Source organism: Eubalaena glacialis, chromosome X (genome assembly GCF_028564815.1).
Source record: "Eubalaena glacialis isolate mEubGla1 chromosome X, mEubGla1.1.hap2.+ XY, whole genome shotgun sequence".
Lineage (NCBI taxonomy): Eukaryota > Metazoa > Chordata > Mammalia > Artiodactyla > Balaenidae > Eubalaena > Eubalaena glacialis.
In genome coordinates, this window is record NC_083736.1 from 29,353,864 (window position 1) to 29,379,583 (window position 25,720).

The following is a 25,720-nucleotide window of genomic DNA, read 5'->3' on the forward strand; positions in this document are numbered from 1 at the left end:
GTCTAAGAACTATGCTGACCAAGCTGGTGGGTGGAGACTGGGAGCAGTCCCAGGCAAAAAACACCAAAGACTACCACTATTCTTATTCAAAGTTCAATAGTTTTCCTTATATAATCACTTTTCAATTAGGTATATGCTTTTGGTTGACTTCCAGAATCGTAAAATATTTTGTACAGCTTTTGCAGGTTTTTGAGTAGATCTGTTGACCTACTCATTTTGCTATCCCAGAAGACCTGTTTCCAGAGAGTAATTTCTAAGCCCTCCTTATGTGCCAGGCACAGGACTAGTCAATTTAGTTACATTATCTCTAACCCTTACAGCAACCCTACAAGAGATGTATTATTATCCTTATTTTTCTAATGAGTAAAATAAGACTCATAATTTAAGTAAATTGCCAAAAAAAAGCAAAATAAAAATATAAACAAAAAAGTAGCATGCTATTTACTTCCAAGGGTAATAAATACAAGTGGGAACATAGGTAGTTATTCTCCAGCATTTAGTTAGCAGTTTTATTTTATTGGCCAACCCCAACGCCAATTACTCTTAGCTTCCACTGTCCCATGGAAAGGTTAATTGGCAAGAAAATACCGAATAAATCAGTAGGAGAAACAAGCTATTTTTGTCATGGATACACCCTGATGACTTTTAAAAATATATTATACTGGTTCATAAAGTAGAGTTTTGTTCTCACATATAATCCTAATAAAATACAGGGACCCTCATGACCCTAACTTTTCATAGAGTTACATGCACAGAAACCCAGTCTAAAAACAAAAGATCATTGGAAAATAATCCTAATTTTAATCCACATTTCTGGGTCAAAAAAAGGGTACGAATTCAGAAGTTACAGAAGATTCCAGAAATTCCACTTCTCCTCATTTCTTTCATATCCATCAACTGCTTCAGAATCTTTCAATTTCTAAAACTCTCCACAAACTAGACCCATATTCAAGTATTCTCTTGTTCTCTTTATTTTGTAGATCAGCTTTCCCCCTCTAGCTATGTAATTGCCCTTTACTCAGCCTTCTTTACTTATTATCCAAATTCCACATCATTTAATACTACCAAAGATAGTATTACCCTTAGATATTGGAGGAAGCACAAATATGAGAAGAGACAGCCTTGAGTCTTTCTAAATGGTTAGTAAAGATGGAGGGAACACTCGGGTTTTTTTAAATTAAAAAAAAAATTTATTTATTTTTGGCTGCGTTGGGTCTTAGTTGCTGTGCACGGGCTTTTCTCTAGTTGCGGCGAGTGGGGGCTACTCCTTGGTGTGTTGCACAGGCTTCTCATTGCGGTGGCTTCTCTTGTTGTGGAGCATGGGCTCTATGTGTGCGAGCTTCAGTAGTTGCAGCACGCGGGCTCAGTAGTTGTGGCTCACAGGCTCTGGAACGCAGGCTCAGTAGTTGTGGCACACGGGCCCAGCTGCCCCGCGGCATGTGGGATCTTCCCAGACCGGGGATCAAACCCGTGTCTCCAGCACTGGCAGGCACATTCTTACCCACAGCGCCACCAGGGAAGTCCAACACTCATTGTTAATTTGTCTTGTCGCTGTTATCCTTATTAGCTGTTTTGTTCACATAGGTAAATATGATCATAGGACAATAGAAAAGGCACAGATTTGGGGTCAGCATCACTAACTTTTAGTCCTTGATCCTTCTATAATTCTGATTAGCCTTGGCACAGTATCTTAATCTTTTTGAGCTGCAATTTGATAATTTGTAAAACGGACAAAGGAATACTGCCATCCTCTGATTACTATCTCACAGTCAGGAGAGAGGGTGGACATGAAAGATCTTTAAAACTGAGTTGCTGTGAAGATTACACAGGGAAACATTTGTAAAACTCTTGACAAAGACCATTCATTGGACTGACACAAAATTTAGTGTCAATATTAACTCTGTTACTTCCAAGTTTCTAGCCTTGACAGGTGAATAGATAGTGATGCCACTCAGAGTACCTTCTGTGGAGGAATAGAACATATTTAAGTGTTGGATTCATTGATTTTGAGGCCTCAGTGGGACTGAGATATGTCCAGTGGATTTAACTACAGGAGATCATTGATGGTCTTGGCAAAGATTGTATCAGAGCAGTGGTGGGGACCAAGAGCAAAAAAAACGAGATGAGATAAAAAAGAATATGTGATTTTAAGTATTAGTGACTAGGAAGAGAAGGATTCAAATGGGAATAACTACTAGGACGGGGAAGTAAGAGACCTTTCACAATTTTGGCTGCCTAGAATCTGAATACCCTGCATACATGGTGGGATTTCCTAAGATCAGTGTGGAATCTGAAGGAGGAAGTTCAGTTTTTGAATCTGGAAATTAATGACAGAAAATTGCAAGGGACCATTTAGAATTCTTTCCATCAGCAGTGGCATTTGTCACCCCATCTGTAGTGGTAGAGTGATCCATGGCAGCATGCAGACACAGGGTATGATTTGGACTGTTGTTCCTAGAGCTGAGCCTCTCCCTTAGTTTCTGCCCATTTTTGAGCTGATGTTCTAGCCTTCTATATGGGAATAGGAGCAGGTCTTTATCCTTCTCATAAAGTCAATTTCTGCTTACATTAAAGAGAACTGGATTCTGTTATTCAGAGCTAAAAACCCTGACAAGTACAGTGGGGCACATTAAGAAAGGAGTGTTGGTAATTTATTTTTAATCTGGGAGCTAAATACACTTACTTGGTCAAGGGTAGGAAGCCAGTAGAGAAAGGATGAAGATACACTTATGCTTGTGTGCATACAGGGGAGAGAGAATAATTAATTGGGCAAGGTTCCTGTGAACTAAGAGATAAGGTCTTCTGAAAATGAGGAGATATTATTATACTGGTGAATGTATAACTAAGTGAAAAATTATTAGATTAGCAGCTCACACACGTATGGTGTTTTCCATTGTAGAAAAGGTTTTTAAAAACATATTTATCGGTTAGGTCTGGGCAAGATGGCGGAAGAGTAAGACGCGGAGATCACCTTCCTTCCCACAGATACAGTAGAAATACATCTACACTTGGAACTGCTCCTACAGAACACCCACTGAACGCTGGCAGAAGACGTCAGACCTCCCAAAAGGCAAGAAACTCCCCACGTACTTGGGTAGGGCAAAAGAAAAAAGAAACAACAGAGACAAAAGAATAGGGACGGGACCTGCACCAGTGGGAGGGAGCCGTGAAGGAGGAAAGGTTTCCACACACCAGGAAGCCCCTTCGCGGGCGGAGACTGCGGGTGGCGGAGGGGGAAGCTTCAGAGCCACGGAGGAGAGCGCAGCCACAGGGGTGCGGAGGGCAAAGCGGAGAGATTCCCACACAGAGGACCGGTGCCGACCAGCACTCACCAGCCCGAGAGGCTTGTCTGCTCACCCGCCGGGGCGGGCGGGGGCTGGGAGCTGAGGCTCGGGCTTCGGTCGGATCGCAGGGAGAGGACTGGGGTTGGCGGCGTGAACACAGCCTGAAGGGGGCTAGTGCGCCACAGCTAGCCGGGAGGGAGCCCGGGAAAAAGTCTGCAGCTGCCGAAGAGGCAAGAGACTTTTTCTTGCCTCTTTGTTTCGCGGCGTGCAAGGAGAGGGGATTCAGAGCGCCGCCTAAACGAACTCCAGAGACGGGCGTGAGCCGCGGCTATCAGCGCGGACCCCAGAGACGGGCGCGGGCCGCGGTTATCAGCGCGGACCCCAGAGACGGGCATGAGACGCTAAGGCTGCTGCTGCCGCCACCAAGAAGCCTGTGTGCGAGCACAGGTCACTCTCCACACCGCCCCTCCCGGGAGCCTGTGCAGCCCGCCACTGCCAGCGTCCCGTGATCGTGATCCGGGGACAACTTCCCTGGGAGAACACACGGCGCGCCTCAGGCTGCTGCAACGTCACGCTGGCTTCTGCTGCCGCAGGCTCGCCCCGCATCCATACCCCTCCCTCCCCCCGGCCTGAGTGAGCCAGAGCCCCCAAATCAGCTGCTCCTTTAACCCCGTTCTGTCTGGGCGGGGAACAGACGCCCTCAGGCGACCTACACGCAGAGGCGGGTCCAAATCCAAAGCTGAACCCCAGGAGCTATGCGAACAAAGAAGAGAAAGGGAAATCTCTCCCAGCAGCCTCAGAAGCAGCGGATTAAAGCTCCACAAACAACTTGATCTGCCTGCATCTGTTGAATACCTGAATAGACAACGAATCATCCCAAATTTAGGAGGTGGACTTTGGGAGCAGGATATATTAATTTTTCCCCTTTTCCTTTTTTTGTGAGTGTATATGTATATGCTTCTGGGTGAGATTTTGTCTGTATAGCTTTGCTCTCACCGTTAGTCCTAGGGTTAGGTCCGCCCGTTTTTTTTTTTTTTTTTTTTTTTACTTAAAAAATTTTTTTTCCCTAATAAATGTTTTCTTAATAATTTTTTCCTTATTTTCTATTTTTAAAAAATTAAAAATTTTTAATAAGTTTTTTCATATTTTTCATTTTAAAAAATTAAAAAATTTTTTCTTAATAAATTTTTTAAATAATTTTTTTCTTATTTTTTATTACAAAAAATTAATAAATCTATTTTTAAAAATTAAAAAAAATTTTTTTCTTAATAAATTTACTCTTAATAATTTTTTTTCTTATTTTTTATTATAATAGCTTTATTTTATTTTATTTTATCCTCTTTCTTTCTTTCTTTCTTTCTATTTTTTCTCCCTTTTATTCTGAGCCGTGTGGATGAAAGGCTCTTGGTGCTCCAGTCAGGCATCAGGGCTGTGCCTCTGAGGTGGGAGAGCCAACTTCAGGACACTGGTCCACAAGAGACCTCCCAGCTCCACGTAACACCAAACGGCGAAAATCTCTCACAGATCTCCATCTCAACATCAAGACCCAGCTTCACTCAACAATCAGCAAGCTACAGTGCTGGACACTCTATGCCAAATAACTAGCAAGACAGGTACATGGCCCCATCCATTAGCAGAGAGGCTGCCTAAAATCATAATAAGGCCACAGACACCCCAAAACACACCACCAGGTGTGGACGTGCCCACCAGAAAGACAAGATCCAACCTCATCCACCAGAACACAGGCACTAGTCCCCTCCACCAGGAAGCCTACACAACCCACTGAACCAACCTTAGCCACTGGGGACAGATACCAAAAACAACGGGAACTACGAACCTGCAGCCTGTGAAAAGGAGACCCCAAACACAGTAAGATAAGCAAAATGAGAAGACAAAAAAACACACAGCAGGTGAAGGAGCAGGGTCAAAACACACCAGACCTAACAAATGAAGAGGAAATAGGCAGTCTACCTGAAAAAGAATTCAGAATAATGATAGTAAAGATGATCCAAAATCTTGGAAATAGAATAGACAAAATGCAAGAAACATTTAACAAGGACGTAGAAGAACTAAAGAGGAACCAACCAACGATGAAAAACACAATAAATGAAATTAAAAATACTCTAGACGGGATCAATAGCAGAATAACTGAGGCAGAAGAACGGATAAGTGACCTGGAAGATAAAATAGTGGAAATAACTACTGCAGAGCAGAATAAAGAAAAAAGAATGAAAAGAACTGAGGACAGTCTCAGAGACCTCTGGGACAACATTAAACGCACCAACATTCGAATTATAGGGGTCCCAGAAGAAGAAGAGAAAAAGAAAGGGACTGAGAAAATATTTGAAGAGATTATAGTTGAAAACGTCCCTAATATGGGAAAGGAAATAGTTAAGTCCTGGAAGCACAGAGAGTCCCATACAGGATAAATCCAAGGAGAAACACGCCAAGACACATATTAATCAAACTATCAAAAATTAAATATAAAGAAAACATATTAAAAGCAGCAAGGGAAAAACAACAGATAACACACAAGGGAATCCCCATCAGGTTAACAGCTGATCTTTCAGCAGAAACTCGGCAAGCCAGAAGGGAGTGGCAGGATATACTTAAAGTGATGAAGGAGAAAAACCTACAACCAAGGTTACTCTACCCAGCAAGGATCTCATTCAGATTTGATGGGGAAATTAAAACCTTTACAGACAAGCAAAAGCTGAGAGAGTTCAGCACCACCAAACCAGCTTTACAACAAATGCTAAAGGAACTTCTCTAGGCAAGAAACACAAGAGAAGGAAAACACCTACAATAACAAACCCAAAACATTTAAGAAAATGGGAATAGGAACATACATATCGATAATTACCTTAAATGTAAATGGATTAAATGCTCCCACCAAAAGACACAGACTGGCTGAATGGATACAAAAACAAGACCCATATATATGCTGTCTACAAGAGACCCACTTCAGACCTAGGGACACATACAGACTGAAAGTGAGGGGATGGAAAAAGATATTCCATGCAAATGGAAATCAAAAGAAAGCTGGAGTAGCAATTCTCATATCAGACAAAATAGACTTTAAAATAAAGACTATTACAAGAGACAAAGAAGGACACTATAGAATGATCAAGGGATCAATCCAAGAGGAAGGTATAACAATTGTAAATATTTATGCACCCAACATAGGAGCACCTCAATACATAAGGCAAATACTAACAGCCATAAAAGGGGAAATCGACAGTAACACAATCATAGTAGGGGACTTTAACACAAGACAAGGTTGCCCACTCTCACTTTCACCAATGGACAGATCATCCAAAATGAAAATAAATAAGGAAACACAAGCTTTAAATGATACATTAAACAAGATGGACTTAATTGATATTTATAGGACAGTCCACCCAAAAACAACAGAATACACATTCTTCTCAAGTGCTCATGGAACATTCTCCAGGATAGATCATATCTTGGGTCACAAATCAAGCCTTGGTAAATTTAAAAAAATTGAAATCGTATCAAGTATCTTTTCCGACCACAACGCTATGAGACTAGATATCAATTACAGGAAAAGATCTGTAAAAAATACAAACACATGGAGGCTACACAATACACTACTTAATAACGAAGTGATCACTGAAGAAATCAAAGGGGAAATCAAAAAATACCTAGAGACAAATTACAACAAAAACACAATGATCCAAAACCTATGGGATGCAGCAAAAGCAGTTCTAAGAGGGAAGTATATAGCAATACAAGCCCACCTCAAGAAACAGGAAACATCTCGAATAAACAACCTAACCTTGCACCTAAAGCAATTAGAGAAAGAAGAACAAAAAAACCCCAAAGCTAGCAGAAGGAAAGAAATCATAAAGATCAGATCAGAAATAAATGAAAAAGAAATGAAGGAAACAATAGCAAAAATCAATGAAACTAAAAGCTGGTTCTTTGAGAAGATAAACAAAATTGATAAACCATTAGCCAGACTCATCAAGAGAAAAAGGGAGAAGACTCAAATCAATAGAATTAGAAATGAAAAAGGAGAAGTAACCACTGACACTGCAGAAATACAAACGATCATAAGAGATTACTACAAGCAACTCTATGCCAATAAAATGGACAACCTGGAAGAAATGGACAGATTCTTAGAAATGCACAACCTGCCGAGACTGAACCAGGAAGATATAGAAAATATGAACAGACCAATCACAAGCACTGAAATTGAAACTGTGATTAAAAATCTTCCAACAAACAAAAGCCCAGGACCAGATGGCTTCACAGGCGAATTCTATCAACCATTTAGAGAAGAGCTAACACCTATCCTTCTCAAACTCTTCCAAAATATTGCAGAGGGAGGAACACTCCCCAACTCATTCTACGAGGCCACCATCACCCTGATACCAAAACCAGACAAAGATGTCACAAAAAAAGAAAACTACAGGCCAATATCACTGATGAACATAGATGCAAAAATCCTCAACAAAATACTAGCGAACAGAATCCAACAGCACATTAAAAGGATTATACACCATGATCAAGTGGGGTTTATTCCAGGAATGCAAGGATTCTTCAATATACGCAAATCAATCAACGTGATACATCATATTAACAAATTGAAGGAGAAAAACCATATGATCATCGCAATAGATGCAGAGAAAGCTTTCGACAAAATTCAACACCCATTTATGATAAAAGCCCTGCAGAAAGTAGGCATAGAGGGAACTTTCCTCAACATAATAAAGGCCATATATGACAAACCCACAGCCAACACTGTCCTCAATGGTGAAAAACTGAAACCATTTCCACTAAGATCAGGAACAAGACAAGGTTGCCCACTCTCACCACTATTATTCAACATAGTTTTGGAAGTGTTAGCCACAGCAATCAGGGAAGAAAAAGAAATAAAAGGAATCCAAATCGGAAAAGAAGAAGAAGTAAAGCTGTCACTGTTTGCAGATGACATGATACTATACATAGAGGATCCAAATGTGCTACCAGAAAACTACTAGAGCTAATCAATGAATTTGGTAAAGTAGCAGGATACAAAATTAATGCACAGAAATCTCTTGCATTTCTATATACTAATGATGAAAAATCTGAAAGTGAAATTAAGAAAACACTCCCGTTTACCATTGCAACAAAAAGAATAAAATATCTAGGAATAAACCTACCTAAGGAGACAAAAGACCTGTATGCAGAAAATTATAAGACACTGATGAAAGAAATTAAAGATGATACAAAGAGATGGAGAGATATACCATGTTCTTGGATCGGAAGAATCAACATTGTGAAAATGACTCTGCTACCCAAAGCAATCTACAGATTCAATGCAATCCCTATCAAACTACCACTGGCATTTTTCACAGAACTAGAACAAAAAATTTCACAATTTGTATGGAAACACAAAAGACCCCGAATAGCCAAAGCAATCTTGAGAACGAAAAATGGAGCTGGAGGAATCAGGCTCCCTGACTTCAGACTATATTACAAAGCTACAGTAATCAAGACAGTTTGGTACTGGCACAAAAACAGAAATATAGATCAATGGAACAGGATAGAAAGCCCAGAGATAAGCCCACGCACATATGGTCACCTTATCTTTGATAAAGGAGGCAAGCATATACAGTGGAGAAAAGACAGCCTCTTCAATAAGTGGTGCTGGGAAAATTGGACAGGTACATGTAAAAGTATGAAATTAGAACACTCCCTGACACCATACACAAAAATAAACTCAAAATGGATTAAAGACCTCAATGTAAGGCCAGACACTATAAAACTCTTAGAGGAAAACATAGGCAGAACACTCTATGACATAAATCACAGCAAGATCCTTTTTGACCCAGCTCCTAGAGAAATGGAAATAAAAACACAAATAAACAAATGGGACCTAATGAAACTTAAAAGCTTTTGCACAGCAAAGGAAACCATAAACAAGACGAAAAGACAACCCTCAGAATGGGAGAAAATATTTGCAAATGAAGCAACTGACAAAGGATTAATCTCCAAAATTTACAAGCAGCTCATGCAGCTCAATAACAAAAAAACAAACAACCCAATCCAAAAATGGACAGAAAACCTAAATAGACATTTCTCCAAAGAAGATATACAGATTGCCAACAGACACATGAAAGAATGCTCAACATCATTAATCATTAGAGAAATGCAAATCGAAACTACAGTGAGGTATCATCTCACACCGGTCAGAATGGCCATCATCAAAAAATCTAGAAACAATAAATGCTGGAGAGGGTGTGGAGAAAAGGGAACACTCTTGCACTGTTGGTGGGAATGTAAATTGATACAGCCACTATGGAGAACAGTATGGAGGTTCCTTAAAAAACTAAAAATAGAACTACCATACGACCCAGCAATCCCACTACTGGGCATATACCCTGAGAAAACCATAATTCAGAAAGAGTCATGTACCAAAATATTCATTGCAGCTCTGTTTACAATAGCCAGGACATGGAAGCAACCTAGGTGTCCATCATCGGATGAATGGATAAAGAAGATGTGGCACATATATACAATGGAATATTACTCAGCCATAAAAAGAAATGAAATGTAGGTACTTGTAATGAGGTGGATGGAGTTAGAGTCTGTCATACAGAGTGAAGTAAGTCCGAAAGAGAAAAAGAAATACAGTATGCTAACACATATATATGGAATCTAAGGAAAAAAAAAAAAAGGTCATGAAGAACCTAGTGGCAAGACAGGAATAAACACACAGACCTACTAGAGAATGGACTTGAGGATATGGGGAGGGGGAGGGGTGAGATGTGACAGGGTGAGAGAGTGGCATGGACATATATACACTACCAAATGTAAAATAGATAGCTAGTGGGAAGCAGCCACATAGCACAGGGAGATCAGCTCGGTGCTTTGTGACCACCTAGAGGGGTGGGATAGGGAGGGTGGGAGGGAGGGAGATGCAAGAGGGAAGAGATATGGGAACATATGTATATGTATAACTGATTCACTTTGTTATAAAGCAGAAACTAACACACCATTGTAAAGCAATTATACTTCAATAAAGATGTTTAAAAAAAAATTTATCAGTGGATAAAAAGAGAAAAACATATTTTCATTTAAATTAATCTATATGGAAAAAAGCAAATTATGATAACTTTAGATATATATTAATGGCCAAACTACGCCAGTTCAGAATTACTAAAACAGACGAAATTTGTTAAAGGGAACATGAGAATAGACTAGCACACATATCTAAGGCATCCTACAATTATATTAAGTCCCAAGAAGTAATCAATGAAGTGATCAACACATTTTTATCTCTAGTTCGGGTTTTCCTTTGTGCACAAAGATGGTCTACTGACCTGTGAATATTGTGTTTCTTTTTAGTGGTATGATGGCTTGTAATTCTAACATAAAAAGCACTTCGGAAATGATTGCTCATAATGTGAAATATATCTCATAGGACAGGCTTTGAAGGTAGTCATTTCAAGTTTCCTCAGCAACAAGGAAAATGGAAAGAATGCAAAATGCCTTTTGGCCTGTTTTAAGAAAATGGTGGGATCCAGGTGGAGCTGCTGTTGAGTCAGACAGACAACAATAGACAGATTTTAGACACCAATAACCTTAAAGGGAGAGTGCATTTACAGGACTCCAAGTATGGAGTCTTATGGGGCATGCTTTGCTTTGTGCTTATTTCTCATGTTATAGGCTCTCTAGCTACCTCTGTATTGACCGTCTGCATTTCATTGAATGCTGTATCCATGCTTTAAATATGCTGTAGACAACCTCGCTTTCACCAGGGTGCCCCAAACATACACAGAGGCCATTTCTGATCTGCGATTAGTAGGATGAGAACTTTGAGCTTATTTTTTTGTATGTTGTGATGAATATGTTCTCCTGGTCTGTCTCCCATATTTTGTCTACCAGCGCTTCTGATTTGTGAGTTAAGCGTGGTAGTCTGTGACCCCATAGAGATCACAGGTATTACTTCAGTCAATTAGTCACCACTAGTATTCATCTGCCACAGTAGCTTCCTAACACCTGAACCCTTTCTCCACAGCAGTGTTTATTGGTTAATACGTACTCTGGGAACTCTCTTTTGTTTACCAGCTAGTGAGTAAATGAAATGAGAAAGGGATCTCATTGAGAATCGGTTAGTTGACTGGGGATTGCTACCATGGCTTCACTGAGAAGAAAAAGGCTCAGTGCCTTCAGCCTTGCACATCCAAATGCATGTTTTCTGACTACCTTGTTTTAATTGTTCCACAGGCCCCTCAAACCTATCATATCCCAAGTTGATGTCTTTATGTCTGATTTGCCTTCTTTCCATCTGCGTACGGCCCCTTGTATTTCCTCTCATAACTAACAGCACTCCATTCGGCCAATTCTCCAAGCCAGAAATCTGGGGAAGGGGGTTCTCCTAGAATCCTTCCTTCAAGCTCCCAACCCTCTCACCTAATCAATTACCAAGTTATTTTACTTTCATCTACCGAGTATCTTGAATGTGTCTCACCTTTATAAGCTTTATTTTGCTCAGACACTCATTGTCCTTAATCTAAAATACTATAAAACTACTTAACTTGAGTCACCCAGCTGCCAGTCTCACCCTCTTCATTTCACCCTGAGCTCAACTATCAGAGGGGCCTATATGGTTCCAAATCTCATCTATTGAAAAACCTCCCCGTGTTCTTCTATGCCACCCCAGAAAGAAGTTTTTTGAGATACAAAATCTTTTATGACATGGTCCATCTTGACTGCTCTATTTAGCACCACACCGCACTTTGTCCTTTAGACAAACAAGAGAAATCCTCTTACTAAACTTGATTGGGATGACTGGATAGGTTTTGGAACAATATTGTTAAGCTGGAGGGATTATATAAAGTTGTTTATGCATATTTAAACATTTTATTTTCACCTAGAACATATAAATGATCATTAACTCACTACTCATTTGGTATGGGGGAACTGACTGAAATTCAGCGTATTCTTTCTTGTATAAAACACTCCTAGACTGTACAATCTATGACTTTTAGTTTTGATTTCTTTAGAGTAAGATTTAGAGACATTGGAAAAACATCTAAATGCAAAATCCTTCCAGATTTTTGTGGTTTCTACCCTCTACCCCCAATTTTAAATAGTTGCTTCATCCACATTTAATTGAACAGCATTATTTGCTAATCAGTCTTCCAAAGCATTCAACTTAGTTTTAATAGAAACCACAATTTTCTTTCTCTCTGCATTCCAATTTTATTAGTTTATGTAATATTTAATTGAATAAGAAAATTCTAAAAATAAGAATAACTTGCATAAATGGGTTGGGAACAGCACACGGTTGACTCTTAGAAATCATACTCTCAAATGGTGGGAGGCAAGGTGCATGGTTTCAGGAAGTCCACTTGAAAAACTTTTAAAAACATCTATAAGTTACTAATATCCAGCATTCAGTTTGGAATAGGAATTGGGCTGTTGGTTTTATATATAGAATGAAAAGCTTAGAATAGGTAGATGAGTAAAGTAAATGGAGATTTAAGACAGCATATCTGTACTGAACTGCACGTAGTCCTTCAACGTATCTACTCTGTTTCATTGATTTTGCTCCTATCACGTTTCCTCTCTGGTGTGTCCATTCATTCTTCATTTGACTCCTGCCAACCTACAAGGCCCATGCCAGAGATCATCCTCCCTACTTCAACTCCCACCTCCCCAGCCCCATAAAAGTTGATAGAAGACCATACAGAGTATGCATTCACTTGTGTATCTATAGAGAGTGATATTGTCTGTACCAGCCAATGTGACAGCATGTTTGGATCCAGCTAGTCAGTTTCACTAGAATTTGCCAAGTTTCAAAGAAGAAAATAGGACCTAAAAGGATTAGCTATGAAGCTAATTTTTCATAGTCTTTTGATGAAGAATTATGAATGCCCTTGAAAGCTTTTCAAGAGTCATCAGAGAACAGATGGGAAGAGATGAGCTTTTCCATAGACACCTGTGGATAATAATATCTGTATGATCCTCTCTGATCAATCTAAAAATAGATCTTTGGCAATATGGATTGCATCTAAAATATCTTCTGGTTACAGGTTGGATGAGGGTAAAATACCTAATTTCAAGTCTAATTCCTACTTAGATCACTAGAATTTACTAGTTGTGATCCAGTAAGACTGACACAAACAAATGTACAAAGTGTTTGAATCAAAGACCTTCTTTTTGGTGTAAGTAACTATGGGAATTGAAGTCATTTTCTCTTAAGAGTATTAAACTCTGGAGAATACCTAAACTATGAGTTATTAACCCAACTTCTTCCATTTTTAAGATTAAAACTGATCAAGTCCAATTTTCAGAACTAAAAATATATCCATGGAAATGTGATATTATAAAAACATTTTAAAAAATGGTTCAGGCTCTGTAGATCTATTTTTAACCTATGTAACAATGTCAAGTGTAAAGATTTAAATGCCTAGTTTAATTTGAATGTGGGTAGAAATTTTTACTACTTACATTGAGAAAAGAATTTTTGGTCATCCACAATGTACTAGATTTTCTGCTAAGTATTGTGGGTTATAGAGAGGAGAGTAAGATGTTGCCTTGCCCTCATGAAGCTTTCAATCTTGCTGGGGAAATAAAATATATGTACATATGATATATAATAGATATGTAAAATGTTATGTGAGTGTTATGAAAAGGAGCAAGAAGAACTTGAGAGCAAAGTACTTCTGCTTGAGAAGAGCAGGTAACATTCATTGAGGAAATAGCACTTCAGCTGGGTTCTGAAGCATGGGTAGGATTTTGAACAAAAATTAAGGGGAAAGGCAATTTAACACAAAAGTAAATGGCTTTTGCAAAAGCTGGATGACAGAACACTTCAGGTCATTTTCTGCTTGAGACACCAGCTGAAATGGTGAAAATGGCGGATAACATGCTTGCAAAGATAGGTCAGAACAGATTTCATGTCCTATTCACTTGCTACTGAGTGTGGCCAGGTAAGGGAATGGGCTTGTTAAGTGAGAGGTTGGTGGGCAGAAACTGTGAGAAATAAAATATTGCCTGCCATATCAGTAAACAAAGGATGTCACGGTCATCAGAGATTGCAGCCCTCCACCAGTGAGTCCTGAGGGAACTCAGGAAGGAAACAAAGAATACCTGCCATCTAGCAGCCATAAGACTGCAGCCGCCCGACGGTGAGCCCTGAGGAAACTCAGGATGTGAAAAGACAGGATACTGGCCTGAGATAGCTGGGGTGCATATCAAACGAATGACTTCAGTGAGCCCAGACTCTTGCATCTTCCCATAGGAAGAAAAGTGCTAAATTCCTTAACCTGAGATATCTGGTTTTCTTTAATTAACAATAATCTTTTGACGTTCAGACTACCTGCCCTTTGTTGCAAAACTCCTATATATCCTAGCTCCCCTCTCGCCTCACCTCCTTGGAGCAGTTTTCTCAGGGTTACTTGAGATGCTGCCTCCCAGGCTTGAAGGCCTCAGTATGTCTGCCAAATAAAACATAACTCTCAACTTTTAGGTTGTATATATATATTTTTTTAGTCGACAGAAGTATATCTTAGAGAACACTAAAGGTCCAAGCTAAGTAATGTAAAATCGGATCTAGAATAACAATGCGAGACTTAGGACTATTTGGGCTTATATCTTGGTTCAAATACTTGCTAGTTATGTGATCTGGGGCAAAGAACTTCAGCAGTCTGTGTTCCAATTGCCCTTCTGTAGACATGGAAATAAGAATAGATTTGTTATGAGGATTACATGAGCTATGTAAAGCACTTGGAACCGCTCCTGGCAATATTAAGTGCTGTCACCACCACCATCATCATCATCATCAGTATATAAGGGTCTATATAATGTATTATTAAGTCAAATGTCTATGGGAAAGCAATTAATATAAATGACTGAGGTGGAACAATTGTGGCAAACTGAAGAGAAGGCTTGCTTGCCCAAACCAGTGCTGCTCAAACTTTAAGATGCACATGAATCACCTGGGAATCTTGTTAAAATGCTGACTATGATTTATTAGATTCTGCATTTCTTAGCAACTCCCGGGTGGTGTCTGTGCTCTGGTCCAGAGACCACACTTTGAGCAGCAAGAAACATCTGTTACTTAGTTGCAACTGATCATGCCTTGAGAGAACGTCGGAATGAGTGCCTAGTAGCCAGATCTAAGTATTCAAAACGAGACAGAAATCCTTTTTTTTTTTTAAATATGAAGACTCTCAATTTTTAAATGTTGGCAATTATTTCATAACAGTGCCTATGTAAAAAGACCACGCGCTTTCCAAGCTAGATTCAGCTTATGGGCACTCAGTCTGCAAACTCCGGGCTGGATGAAGAATCAGGGTTAAAACTGGTGATAAGAAACCAGGGAAGTTCAGGTATAAAGCAAGTGGACTCGAGTCAGGGCTGGAGGGATCCTGGGGGGCCAAGGGTGAATGTGTGAAAAGGCTTTTAGCGCTGGTTTACACGCATATGTTGGCTACATTTAAAATATGGCCTACACCACAAAGAGACTTGTGAATTATAGTAAAATTTTGGTTTTCATTTTGTAGAAAACAAAGTGCTATCTGAAGACTATTTTGTTAGGGACATCTGAATTAGTGAGAAGCCAAAATTAAAGAAGACTTAAGAGAAAACAGTTGTCTTACAAAGGGTGCATAGAGTAATATGAATTGCTAATGGAGATTTTCAAGAAGAGGTCCTACTAGGCCTACTTTAATGAATTAGATAAGGCTCATTTCTAATTAACAGCATCTATTTGCATGCAAACAGTGAGCTAAGGTCTTTAAAAAACAATTTCTTCCCTTAAGTACATTCAGGAATGCCTCCCATTAGCTTATTTACACCATTAATTTGCTTGGTAAACTAGCATAGATTATATACAGGTAAACTTTTGTTCAAAAATTCAGCAGTAGAGGCACTGAAATGAATAAGAAGTTACTGCTTTTACATGAAGTCTAACACAATAAGAACTTTTTAATATGCTTAGCCTTACTTTGGATTTTGATGTATTCTGATTGATAGAGATGTTTGCATCCTTGCAAAAGTAACATGAAAACATTTTTTCCCCTAGTACTGCTTGCCAGAAAGGTGCCAGTATTCCTTTGAGAAGGTGTTACTGCCCGGGTCTTGGCTTCTATATAACATTCTCCAGTGAAGGAAATCAGAGGCCCTTAGAGAATGCTAGATTCCATACCTGGGGCAGGGAAGATACAAGGCGAACCTGGGACATTTAAGCAGAAAGCTTGAACGGGCTCCCACTGGTTAAATTTGGTAGAGGTGAGGATCAGCAAGAACGATAACTAATTCATTACAACATATTGACTAAATCAGAATCCATAAGTCCATATTGAGATCAAAGAGAGAAAAAAAGGAAGTGTTTTCTTTTTTTTAATAGAAGAAATCAGCTTGTAGGATTCATGTCAGAACTAGGAAAATCATAATTTTGAGTCCCCAGTGTAACAATTGGGCCAGGGAAGGATCATCAATGGGTATTAAAGCCGTCAGATGACTTACTAATTTCAAATAAAAATATATTACTTTACAATTCAATATCTAATTGTTGCCATCTTAAGCAAGTGATCAAACTTAGCATCATTTAGAGTGAGAATACCTCATATTATGCATCTCCTGATGTGATAAAAATTACATAGCATCCTATATGAAGTATTCTTGCCAAAAACATTTGACTTGTATCTTTTCGAGTTTCATCTAGACCCAACTTCCAGTTTAAAAGAAATACAGAAAATAGAAGGTAAATGGAATCAAAATTGGAAAAGAAGTAAAACTGTCATTGTTTGCAGATGACATGATACCATACGTAGAAAATCCTAAAGATGCTACCAGAAACTATTAGAGCTCATCAATAAATTCAGTCAATTTGCTGGATACAAAATTGATAAACATAAATCTATTTCATTTCTATATACTAACAATGAAATATGAGAAAGAGAAATTAAGGAAACAATCTCATTTATCATTGCATCCAAAAGAATGAAGTACCTGGGAATAAACTTATTTAAGGAGGCAAATGACCTGTACTCCAAAAACTATAAGACACTGATAAAAGAAATTGAAGACCGCACAAACAGAAGGAAAGATATACTGTGTTCTGGGATAGGAAGAATCAGTATTGTTAAAATGACCATACTACCCAAGGCAATCTACAGAGTCAATGCAATCCCTATCGAATTACTAATGGCATTTTTCACAGAACTGGAAGAAAAAAAACTTAAATTTGTGTGGAAACACAAACAACCATGAATAGCCAAAACAATCTTGAGAAAGAAGAATGGAGCTGGAGGAATCAGGCTCCCTGACTTCAGACTATACTACAAAGCTACAGTCATCAAAATGGTATGGTGCTGGCACAAAAACAGACATATAGACCAAAGGAACAGGATATAAAGCCCAGAAATTAATCCACACACTTACGGTCAATTAATCTACGACAAAGGAGGCAAGAATAAACAATGGAGAAAAGACAGTCGCTTCAATAAGTGGTGCAGGGAAAACTGGACAGCTACATGTAAAAGAATGAAATTAGAATATTCTCTAACATCATATGCAAAAATAAACTCAAAATGGATTAAAGACCTAAATGTACGACTGGATACTATAAAACTCCTGGAGGAAAACATAGGCAGAACACTCTTTGACATAAATCGCAGTGATATGTTTTTGGATCTGTCTCCTAGAGAAACAAAAATAAACTAATAGGACCTAATTAAAAGCTTTTGCACAGCAAAGGAAACCATAAATGAGATGAAAAGACAACCTATGGACTTGGAGAAAATATTTGCAAATGATGCTACTGACAAGGGATTAATCTCCAAAATATACAAACAACTCATACGACTTAATATAAAAAAACAAACAACCCAATCCAAAAATGGGCAGAAGACCTAAACAGACATTTCTCCAAAGAAGACATACAGATGGCCAAGAGGCACATGAAAAGGTGCTCAACATTGCTAATTATTAGAGAAATGCAAATCAAAACTACAACAAAGTATCACCTCACACCAATCAGAATGGCCATCATCAAAAACTCTACAAATAATAAATGCTGAAGAGGGTGTGGAGAAAAAGGAACCCTCCTACACTGTTGGTGGCAATGTAAATTGGTGCAGTCACTATGGAGAACAGTATGGAGGTTCCTTAAAAAAACTAAAAAGAGTTACCATATGATCTAGCAATCCCACTCCTGGTCATATATCCGGAGAAAACTCTAATTTGAAAAGATGCATGGACAGGACATTAAAAATATGGTGTTATTTTCAATTTTCTTGAGCATGATAAACACTCATGGTTATATACAGCATGTCATTATTCTAAGGAGATGCATGCTGAAGTATTTAGTGGTTAAGTATAAGAGTGTTTATAATTTACATGCAATTGTTAAAACAACAAAAATTTGTGTGTGTATATTATTTCCTATATTACATAAAGGCAGATACTGGGGAGGTAGAGAGAAAGAGAAAGAAAAAGCATATATGGTGAAATGTTAATTGTTGAATATAGAAATGTAGGAGGAGGAGAGGAGGGTATATGGGTGTTCATTATGCTACTTTTTTTCAACTTTTCTATATGCTTGAAATTTTTCACTAAAAAATGTTGGAAAAGAAGAATTTCAAGCAATATTTTCAATCCAGTAAAATTTAAATTAAAGTTGTTATTCCTCAATATATGTTAGTACAATTTTTGTCTTATCTGTGAAATGGAGGAAGTAATACCACATTCGTCAAAAGAAAAGAGGAGAGAGAATCTCTTAAGATCATTTTTTATTGCTATGGGCAATGATTCAGAGATTCCTCAATTTAGGGATTTCACCTCCCATTATGCTGCTTCCCTCTTTCATTCAATCTTTCATAAACTGACATTATTCTAAGTAAAATACAGTTTCTTATGTTGTCAGCAACCCATTGCTTGAAGGCCTGCCCACCTACATTCCCTTGACTGGTACATCTCCTGGAAAACTCCAGGATAAAATAAAGGAATGTTTGAGGATGGTGACTACACCATCAAAAAGGAGTAAAACCATGGTATTGGGTTGGCCAAAAAGTTCGTTCGGGTTTTTCCAAACGAACCTTCTGGCCAACCCAATATATGCGACTGAGGTCTGGGCAGATTAAACGAACAGCTGACTAGAAATAGTGTTGTTGCTGTTGTTGTTTTAATGTTATGGACCCCTTCAGCAATCTGGTGAAGCCTGGGACTTCTCAGAATAATGTTTTTAAATCCAGAATATAAAATACATAGGACTCCAAAGGAAGCCAATTGTATTGAAACAGTTTCAAAACTATTAGAAACACAAATTTGTGATAAAGTAATGCTTGCTTGTTTATTATTACCACATTAATAAGATACTGTGGTAGATCTAATAACTACTGTAGTTTTGAAGCAGTGATAAGTATGAACCATATTTTGAGATATATGTAACAACTCTAATGAGATAGGAAAACATCTGTGATTTCACAGATACTGCTAGCATTGCTCTGGTTTGTTGACTACATTCAAAATGCAAGGGGATGCTCAACTTCAGTTAAGAGGTTAGTGAAAACAAAGAGGTATTTCCCCCCATTCAAGCTCATGGCACCCCTTGAATTCTATCAGTGGACCGGAGGCTTAAGAGTCTTCATATACAGGCTTGCTTTGTTTTAACCTATGACCTCCCTTTATGGTCAATAGGTTTTCATTTGCATCTTCTTCGTTTACAAAGACCTTTTTGGTGGCTAAGCCATCATTAAACTCATTACTATGATGCTTAAACCTATAGATGTTATCCAGTTCCTCTGCTTCATAATTGAGGCAACGGTAAATTTTCTATATGAAATTGCGCAGCTAATTGACTATTTTATACTTCATTTACTTCCAACACAGACTAACCTTAATGGATGTCCACTGCTATTTGAAATTTTCTGAGAATTTTCTTCTCATATTTCTGATAGCTTACATTTTCAAAGAGAAATGTTTAAGATTATGTAGCTATAAAGCTACAAATAATTTTTGTAGACTTTAATTGCTTAAATTATACACTTTTTTTCATCTGTGTACATGGACTATGAAATATTATCTATTTCCAACAGCTGTATTTAAATCCCACTGCAAACTAAGAATACTGTTGTCACCTTGAACAGTCATCTTATTTTTCACCTGTGCAATAAATAACTTCTATCTCCTTCTAACTTCTGCTTGGGGTGCACTGAAAGCATGACACTGATTAATAATAGTCTCATGTACAGCCCTCCCACAATTGTTAGGTTAAGTAAAATAATATTTTATAAAGAATATGTTATTTTTACTTTATGTGCTACTGGGTGCTTGGAAATAGCTGTGAGTGTATTTGTATAGAAATGACACTTACATTTTATTACTTTTTTACATTTCATAAAATTTAAATGATACAAAAATCCTGAGTATGCCACAAAACTGATCTCAGTGGAAATTTAAATATGCTAACATTTATTTTTTAAATGTATCATGAAGTAGACAACTTTAAAAGCTGAGTTAAAAAAAAAACTCAAGGAAGCTGATCTTGACTTTTTAAGGAACAAAAGTGCAATACTTAATGTAGGTCAGAATGTTTAAATGGGAGAAATTTTTTCTAACCAATTACAGCCAAATCCCTAGCTGTAATTAACCTACAGTTTGTGTAATACTTCACAACAGAGTCAGCATACACCAATTTCTTATAAGCTTAGAAAGATCTAAAATTTTAGCGCTTATTTGGTGAAACAGGTATATTGCCCTATCTTCATTTATAAGTTATAATTTGCATTTAGAAGTCAATAACCAATAACAAGAATTTAAAAATCCAGGTAAGAAGTTATAGAAAATATTAACAAGCTTTACTCAAACATTATATGAGTAAGGTATTTCAAAATGAGAAACAATACCTTGTATACAATAACGAAAAAATAATCCTCCAATCAATTTAATACACTTTATGAATTCAACATATTCTTATACATGCTATTCAATTTTCCTTAATCTCCCCATTTCTTAACATCTTATTTTAGACTAGACTGGGTCTGGGGCAGAAATGATGTTATACAGGTTTAAACCTGCCCATAGTGTAAAAATATCAGTTATTTAAATAATGGGATAGTTGTGTATTTAATAGAAGGATTTCAATTTTGGGGGGAAAAAAAGTGTATGACTTTCCCAAGGAAGCAATTTAACTACAAAGTTTGGATCTTTATTTTATGATTATATATATAATATATAAAACAACATATATTTTGTTTTATATATATATAAAACAATATTTTCTAAACCAAGATTTAAAATAAAAATGTTTTTAGATGATGCTATTATTTTTAACTTTAGCAAGATTTGTGTATGTGTGTGCGCACATGTGTGTAGATCAACTAATGCATTCATTTTGTACAGCAGTATGAATTGTACCTACTTTCTGAATAATGCAACATGAGCAAAGGCGGCCAGAGGAGGTGGGCAATGACAATGAACGTAATTCCAAAATCTTTCTAACACATCCTCACCAAAGACGCTCATCAGTGAGTTGTTCTAGCTTTCTGAATATTAAAATCCACCTATTATGTAGATGATAGGTAGGAAGCAAGAGCTTGGCAGTAGAACTGAGTTTTCATTGTTCATAACAATAGTCTCATTTGGTAAATAACGACCAAGTCCTCCCTTATGAAACAGGAAACATTCGCAACAACTGGAAGCATAATACAAAATCCTGTTTATAAAAATATCTATGTTTTCCAACTGCAGCAGCACACACTCGGCTTTCTGTGCTTTCAATACATTCCAAGGGAAAGTTAAATGATGATTGAATTCAACACTAACCTTTCTCAGGTTTTGTTTTCCTCTCTAGATTTGAACGTTTTCAGCCCAAGTCCCTCTTCCAGAATGTACTAAGAAATGTAGTGGAACTAAAAGGTAAATATGACTATCATGCTTTTCAGCATCATAAGTCACATTTGTAGCTGTTAAAAAAATCTAGCCAAAGAGCAGTCTTTCCTACAAAATGGTCATTTATAACTTCCCTTTCTCATCTTCTTTAAAAAATAATTGAGACGCAGCTTGTTTAAGCTGGAATAGACTGAAGACATTCATATTTAAACAATCATGTGTGATTTTTAAAGCAAACTTCAAAATTTAAAACAGTCAAAAAGCACTGCCTATTTAACTAGCAACAGCTACGTATTTTATTATTCTAGAAAAAGAAAGAACAAGTTCACTATTGCTATTAACTGCTGATGGGCTCCTTAACGTTAGTGCCTTTCACCCTGGTTATAATCTTTCACAAAATCTTTTTTTTTTTTTCTTTTAAGGGCAGCTTAAACAGCTCCGCTAAAACTTTAGAATTCCTATTTTATCTGTCGTCCTACCTCTTTTTTCTTTCGGCCAGCTGTTTGCAGACCTCCTGCCACCGCAGATTCAGGCTTCCCAATTTTTCTTGTAGAATACTGGCATCTGTTTTTGAGGACTGCTGAATTATTTCTTCCCCATTTGCATTCAATATTCTGACAACAGTTTGCCGCTGCCCGATGCCATCCTGGAGTTCCTGTGAGATACCAAAAAGGCAAAACAAAAATGAAGCTCCATGTCCTTTTATTTGAGAAAAGATTAAACAATGTGCTACCACATGCAGTTCTATTGGGAGAGAAAGAAATAAAAAAGCTCCATGTGAAAGTTTCTCTATGAAACTGACATGCCCATATCCAAAGGATACAAGACAGAAAGACACCTTTTATGTGCCAGTAAAAAAGCACCCTCTCAGTTCAGCTCGTTTTTATATTTGTAGAGCTTGTCAGCTAGAGGATGTTATAATGTCCTACAAATCAATTAGTTGGAAACCTTCTCAAGAGCAAATTCGATTTCTTGTCCCCACAAGGATATTCCATGTTTAATAGTCTATGAAGTGTTGTAAAATTTAAACATGAAGAAAGTATTTAGATTTCTTCGAGACTGTCAATATGAGAGGTGAAAAAGAAGAAACATAGTGTAGCCAGAGTATTTTTTAAAAAGCCTCGAGATATTTAAACAAAAATTCATTACTATACGAGAAGGAAATTTATTTCAAATTCTGTTTCCATCAATGAATTTTGCATTATAAAACCACATAAGACTGAGAATTAATTGCTTTCAGGGGCAGCCTATCAAGAAATCCCTAAGGTACAGAGAAATTTAAAAGTAATCTATAGCCACCAGAACATTTTTATGAGTCATTGACAGTGTCAAGCTTAAATATCTTCTGCTTTTTATCCTAAATGAAATTTTAAGAGTAGAGTGTCAGAAAAATAGATCTTTTGAAAAAGACTGTTACAACCAAATATGTATTAAAAATGCCTTTTGCCGTTAAATAAAAACGGCACTCTACCTTTTTTTTTAAAAAAAGGTAATCTAGAATTTGTAAGGCAATTACAACCCATTACTAAATCTGAAGTTTAGAAAATGAAGTAATATAAGAACTTGAGATATTTACCATATTTCAATCTAAAGGACTCACAGACCCTTATGTATGGATGGGATAGTCATTATGCAGACCACTTTCCAGTACATGTGATTCTAATTACATAATATTCTTACATGCCTCTGTCCCAAGAGCAAGTACATACAAACTCCATTACATGCTTGCCAAATAAATAAATGAATGCCTGTTTTCTAAGACTGGGTCAAATCTCCTTTAGATTCTCATTACACATAAATTTCTTGGGTTTTTGTTTGTTTGTTTACTACTTTCATGTATTATTATTTTGAATACTAGAATTTTTGGTAGTATGTCTTCAGCAGTTAAAAGACTCACTAAATCCGCAAAAATGACAACAGGCCATTATTCCAGGAGCACAGTACCTCACAATGAACATAAAACTGCACAGTCACTGAGCTATTCATAAGCTTTCCTGACCATACTCTCTTGTGCATGAGATGTGCTCTAGTAAACACGTGATACTTCCTTGCAGCTAGTTGACTTCACTTGCACCACACTCTTTAACACCTGTTCAGATCACTGTTGCATGTGACAGTCATTGCTTAGTAACAGGTAGCCCCATTCATAACAAACTGTGTCTATATTCCAATTATACCATAAATTCCTTGTCGTCAGAGATTGTGTCCTATATACAGTCTTGTTCCTAATGCTTACTATAACATCTGGTTCATGAGGAGTTTCAATAAGTATCCACTGAGTGAATACATGAATCTATGAATAAAGGAAGCGGAGGAGGAGAGGAGGGGAAGAAGGAAGGAGTTCTCATCATTGCCAAGGTATTATTAGTATTAATACTGATCACTGAACCTCCTAGAGATTCAAAGAAATAAGTACAATTTTCTAGGTTTTAGGCAGTGTATAATCTAGCTGACAAGATTAGACATATTTGTGAAGGATAATTTGTTATACTATATACAGTAGAATAGAGAAAGCAAGGTGCTCAATAAATGATAGATCAGAAGGGGGAGGATCTTAGTGGAAGGATGAAAAGGAGATAATTTGGGGGATAATTTGGAATTGAAAGAATAGGTAGGCCTTAGGGACATGCAGGGTCGGGGCGGGGGGGGGGGGAAGGGGATGGCAGAAGACAAGGCCTATGGTGTGCAATTTTTGTGATCTGATTCCGAGTACACATTTGGGCTCTATGTCACCGTATGAGAGTGGAAGTTTAGGGAAAGGTGTAGCCCTGGATTAATACTGGGCTTGGGCAGAGAGGACCTTGCTTTTCATTAAAGACTTTGCAATTCGTTGGAAAGCAACAGAAAATGACATAAGTACAGGAGTGTCAGAGCTAGAGCTGTGTTCCTAGGTAATTCTGAGGCAAAGTTTAGGCTAATGTTAAGGCAGGGACACAGGTAAAACAGCTAGGACAGGAGTCTGTGAGGTAGGTATTGGGGCTAAACCTAGAGTTTAGACAATGCACCAGAACAGAAAGGCAAGAGGTAACATGAACTGTTAAGGCAGAATCAACAGGGTTGGAGAACTAGCTGGATCATGCAATCATGAATGACTCCTGAAATGGGGAAACCTTCACCGAAAACACCAAAGTCAGGGAAGCTGTTAGAGGAGAAAGATTATGACTCTAATTTTTATCTCCAATGGTGTCCAATACCCACGACTGTTAGAAATACTTTTTAAAAATGCATGGAGCACCTATCAGATGTGTACTATAGCACTGCATCTCAAACTTTAATGTGCACATCTCCTAGAGATCTTGTTAAACTGCTGATTCTGATTCAGTAGGTCTGTCGAGGGCCCCAAATTCTCTACTTCTAACAAGCTTCAAGGGGATACTGATATCGTTGGTCTGGGAACAACACTTTGAGTAATAACATGATAGAGTAAATGCCTTCTGGATCTTTGTTAAGGAATCAAAGAATTCTTGAGGCTTGGTTATAATGCTATAAACTAAAGCTGCTTCAGAATTTTCTCTCAGCCCCCTTGCTTTGTATTTCTGATCTTGGCCCTTCTACTTCATGGCTGATGGCTACAGTGACTT

At 37.7% G+C, this 25,720-nt stretch overlaps 1 protein-coding gene across 1 annotated transcript in view; it reads right to left on the reverse strand.

The window, feature by feature from the left end:
- DMD (dystrophin) overlaps positions 1-25,720 on the reverse strand; it is a 1,714,964-nt gene that overhangs the window by 836,413 nt on the left and 852,831 nt on the right. The window contains exon 40 of the mRNA XM_061178407.1: positions 22,619-22,794. Coding sequence (XP_061034390.1) covers positions 22,619-22,794 — 176 coding nt within the window. The remainder of the gene's footprint in view (positions 1-22,618; positions 22,795-25,720) is intronic.